This window comes from Scylla paramamosain, chromosome 3, assembly GCF_035594125.1.
Source record: "Scylla paramamosain isolate STU-SP2022 chromosome 3, ASM3559412v1, whole genome shotgun sequence".
In the NCBI taxonomy this organism is placed as follows: Eukaryota; Metazoa; Arthropoda; class Malacostraca; order Decapoda; family Portunidae; genus Scylla; species Scylla paramamosain.
In genome coordinates, this window is record NC_087153.1 from 40,055,522 (window position 1) to 40,060,521 (window position 5,000).

At 48.6% G+C, this 5,000-nt stretch overlaps 1 protein-coding gene across 1 annotated transcript in view; it reads left to right on the forward strand.

Moving 5' to 3' along the window:
* LOC135095796 (ras association domain-containing protein 10-like) overlaps positions 1–5,000 on the forward strand; it is a 21,144-nt gene that overhangs the window by 12,525 nt on the left and 3,619 nt on the right. Inside the window, exon 3 of the mRNA XM_063996908.1 lies at positions 508–707. Within this exon, the coding sequence (XP_063852978.1) occupies positions 508–707 (200 nt within the window). The remainder of the gene's footprint in view (positions 1–507; positions 708–5,000) is intronic.

A 5,000-nucleotide genomic window follows, 5' to 3' on the forward strand; every position in this document is an offset into this window, starting at 1 on the left:
TGACAAAAATTACGATTATGAAGATAAACGAGGAGGAAGAGGAGGAGGAGGAGGAAGAGGAAGGAGAAAAAACAGAAAAGAAAGAAAAAAAGAAGAAAGGAAGAATAATGATGACGAAGAATGGCAGGAAGAGGTTCAGGAAAAGAAGGAGGAGGAGGAAGAAGAAGAAGAGAGAAAAAGGAAATAAAGAAAGAAGGAAGGGATGAAAAAAAGAAAAAGGAAGAGAGAACATGGATGACGAAGAGGAGAAGGACGAGGAGGAGGAGAAGAAGCAGGAGAAAGAGGAGGAAGAGGAGGAGAATAAGCAGAAGGAAGAAGAGGAAGAGGAGGAGGAGGAGGAAAAGTAAGACAGAAGAGTAGTAGAATAAAAAGTTAATAATCTAATCAACAACAACAACAACACACACACACACACACACACACACACACACACACACACACACACACACACACACACACACACACACACACACACACACACACACTCACCTTCAGCGTCTCCCTCAGGTGTGGCGGACGTGGGGCGAGGCGGTGAGCGAGGTGCGGTTCTCGCTGCGGCGGGTGCGGGACGGCGAGGGCGTGGGCGGCGTGGGCGGCAGCAGCGGGCGGCCGGAGCGCAGTAGGCGGCGGCAGAAGATGAAGCACGCCCACGGGTCTCGGGAGGCACTGCACCCCAGGAAGGTGGCCAAGGAGGAGGCCAAGTTTAGGTGAGTGACTTCCTTGTTGGCATTACTGAGTGTTGCTTGACGTAACTAACCTTAGCAAGATCCTTAACTAACTTCTTTACAGTGTCTAACCTAACCGTACTTGACTTAACTAACCTTAGCAAGATCCTTAACTAACTTCTTTACATTGTCTAACCTAACCGTACTTGACGTAACTAACCTTAGCAAGATCATTAACTAACTTCTTTACAGTGTCTAACCTAACCGTACTTGACTTAACTAACCTCAGCAAGATCCTTAACTAACTTCTTTACAGTGTCTAACCTAACCGTACTTGACTTAACTAACCTTAGCAAGATCCTCCATTAACTTGAGCTTACGGCACCTAACCTAACCCTTCCTAACCTAACCTAACCTTACTTGACTTAAGCTACCTAATCAAAATCCCTAATTAACCTAATCAACCCAATCTAACCTTACTTGACTTAACTAACCTACTCAAGATCCTTCACTAACTTGAGCTTACAGTACCTAACCTAATCTTGACTATCCTAACCTAACCTGACCTTACATTACCTAACCTATTATAAACTAAGCTAACCTGAACATATAATTGCCATACCTAACGTAACGTAACGTAACTTAACCTAACTTAGTATAACTTAAAGAAGAGTTATGTTCTGCGTATCACTACTACTACTACTACTACTACAAGCACCACCACCATTTCACCACTATTATTACCACCTCTATACCCACCACCACCACCACCACCATCACCAGGACCACTAATGGCCCATTCCCTTTTACTCCTGCGCGTCACTAGTGCCCTAGTACCTCGTAACATTCCCCTAGTAATGACAGGTGCTCGGCGGGCATACCTGGCGGTGGTGGTGGTGGTGATGGTAATGGTGGTGGCGGCGGCGGTGGTGGTGGTGGACGAGGACACATAAGTTGATGAGAGTAATGGAGGAGGAGGAGGAGGAGGAGGAGGAGGAGGAGGAGGAGGAGGAGGGGAGGAGGGACCAGGGAGGAAAGAGGAAAGAGAAGGAGGAAAAAGAGAGAGAGATAAAAGGTTACTGTAGTTTTTATGAGTAATGGTCTCTCTCTCTCTCTCTCTCTCTCTCTCTCTCTCTCTCTCTCTCTCTCTCTCTCTCTCTCTCTCTCTCTCTCTCGCCTTCATCTCCTTTATTTGTTTCTTGTTGCCGTTTTTTTCTTTTTTTTTCATTTCTGTATATCTGTCTGTCTTTATAGGGATATGCTTTATGTCTGTCCGTCTGTGTGTCTGTTCCCATCTATTTGTATATAAATCTACCTAATGTCTGCCTACGTATATGTCTGTCTGTTTGCCTACCTGTCTGTCTGTCTGTCTGTCTGTCTCTTCTATACCCGTCCCATATCTGTATAGTGAAGAAATGATGAAAAGAGAAACACATCAACACTGGGCTAGGTACACGGGCGCTGGTCGGGGCTGGTAGGGGCTGGTCGGGGCGGCACGTGACGGGGCGAGGTAAGATGGGGCGAGGGGCGAGATGAAACGGGTTGATATGGAACGAAATTAAATTGAAATAGACACGAGCGGGTAGCCATGTTGGGGCACTGACGGGGCGGGGCTGGAGAGAGAGAGAGAGAGAGAGAGAGAGGGTGCGAGGTGAAGTAAGGTGATATAAAGGAAAATGAAGTAAATAATGAACTGAAATGTCAAGAGTAAAGTTGCCATGTTAGGGCGGGCCATTAATGGGTTGGAGTTTGGGTGAGTGCTTGCTAAAGTGACGTAAAATAAGGTAAAGTAAGAAAATAAAGTAAATCCATCTCTCCACCATGTTTGACACTGGCGAAGAAGTAAAGAAATAAAATAAAGCGAAGAAAAAGTAAAGAAGTAAAGCCAATTAAAGTAGAACAGTAAATTAAAAGCCATCACACCGCCACGTTGGACACTGGCGAAGAAGCAAACAAGTAAAGTAAAGCGAAGTAAAGTAAAAAATTAAAGCAAATCAAAGCAAAGCAAAGGAAAGAGTAAAGTAAAAGCCAACACACCGCGGGGCTGGACACTGCCAAAGAAAAACCCCACGGAGATCGAAGTGAAGGGCAGTTTGCTACACCACAGCGGTTATCAACACACTAATTACTGCACTTCTCTGCCGCCTCTCCCCGCCTCTCACCGCCCCTTACACGTCCACGACACGCCTGCCACGCCCACCGCAAACCCGTACGCATAACACTACGCCAGAAGGTGACCCACGTGGCTGCGACGGGCGAGGCGAAGATGAAAACCAAGCGCTATCTTTTAACTCCGAGTGAATGGCCACAACCCGCGGCCCTGAGAGGCACCGCGCGGCACCTGGCCCACCTAACCCTCAGTGCTGCGCCAAGTGCCACACGCCGCCCACCACCTTCGCCTCTCGTGACCCCGGCGGGAGAAACTTTTGAGCGTGAAATGAGCGTGTGAAATGAAGGTTTAGCATCCGTGCATGGTGTTGAAAGGGAAAATCTGGGCGGTGATCCTTTAGCGAGTGTGTGCATGTGTGTGTGCGTGTGCGTGACCCAGCGAGTGACCCCGGGTGCTGGAAGGTCCTGGAGTTGAATATTCATAAGCTGTGTTTCGCTCACCCCGCCACGCTTGAAAGACACGACGAGGGCGAAAGGAAGGGAAAAGTGACTCAGAGGAGAGAAAGTGATTGATAAAATTTTAGTAGTGGACCGTGGTGGTGGTGGTGGTGGTGGTGGAGGAGTGTGTGTGTGTGTGTGTGTGTGTGTGTGTGTGTGTGGCGGAGCGAGAGAGGCTGCAGGGAGAAAGGGCGGGCGAGGCGCCGGCACTGCCCCGCTAGAGAGAGAGAGAGAGAGAGAGAGAGAGAGAGGATGAAAAGCACAGGAAAGACATGATGACACGTTTGATGCCTAAAACATAAACTGGCACGTCAGTTAGTACGTCAGTCACGTCACTCCGCCAGTCACTCAAACACACACACACACACACACACACACACACACACACACACACACACACACACACGAACAAACCGGATTAGTCTCGCCCTGAGAAGCAGAAGCAGAAAAGTGGTTAGACAGGGAACTGATGACGCAACCACCACCACCACTACCACCACCACCTCCACCACCACCACCACCTCACCACAGGCCTCCGAAGCGAAAGTCAGGCATATCTCCCCCCACCCACCCCCCCACTACTATCCCTGACACCCCCCTCCTGACACCCGACCAACCCGAGGTGCCGACAGCGAGGCAGCGAGAGGCGGTGACGAGTCGGAAATCTTACTCGTGTCTGTCTGTCTGTCTGTCTGTCTGTCTGTCTGTCTGTCTGTGCCTTTCTACCTCCGGGGGATGGAGAGTGAAAGGTCTGGATAGTGAGGCGTGGTTGTGATTTGCCGTCCGTCTGTCTGTCCGTCTGTGTGTCTTATCCGGATCCGACCTGAAAAACCGATAAAATGAAGCTTAACCGGAGAGGAAGCCGAGTGAAGCGAAGGGTTGTGTCGCATCTCTCCACTATGTTCCAGCTCAAGAGGTATATATATGCTCCTCCTCCTCCTCCTCCTCCTCCTCCTCCTCCCTACTGACCACCACCATCACCTCCTTCTCGTAACCTTGAGTAACCGTAGTCTGGTTCATTCATGTGTGTGTGTGTGTGTGTGTGTGTGTGTGTGTGTGTATCCATCTATTCTTCTTTCCTATCTTTCCTTCAGTTTTTCTTTCTTCCTTCCTTCCTTCCTTATTGAATCTCTCTTCCTTCCCTTCCTCTCTCCTTTTCTCCCATTTTTTTTTCAATTTCTCTCTATTTCCTCCTGCCCTTCCTTCACTTTTCTTCCTCCCCTTTTCTCCCTTTTTTCTTTCTTTCCTTTCCTTCCTCCCTCCTCTCTCCCCTTTTCCTTACTTTAGTTTCTCTTTCCTTCCCTTATCCTCTCTCTTTTTCCCTCTTTCCTTCCTTCCTTCCTTCCTCCCTTTCCTCTCTCTCTCCGCTCCTCTCCCTCCCTCCCTCCCTCCCTCTCACCCTTCTCGCTTATATTCGGGTCACGCAAGACACGATGTAAGCTGGTATCACATTAACATCTCTCTCTCTCTCTCTCTCTCTCTCTCTCTCTCTCTCTCTCTCTCTCTCTCTCTCTCTCTCTCTCTCTCTCTCTCTCTCTCTTTGTTCTTCATCCTTTTCTTCCTTTTTTCTCTTTTCTTCTCTCTTTCCTTCCTTCCTTCCTTCCTTCCTTCCTTCCTTCCCTCCCTTCTCATTCACTATATGAAAAAGCCGTTGCCGTCTTCCAAACACACACACACACACACACACACACACACACACACACACACACTGACAATAAACTGCTGCCA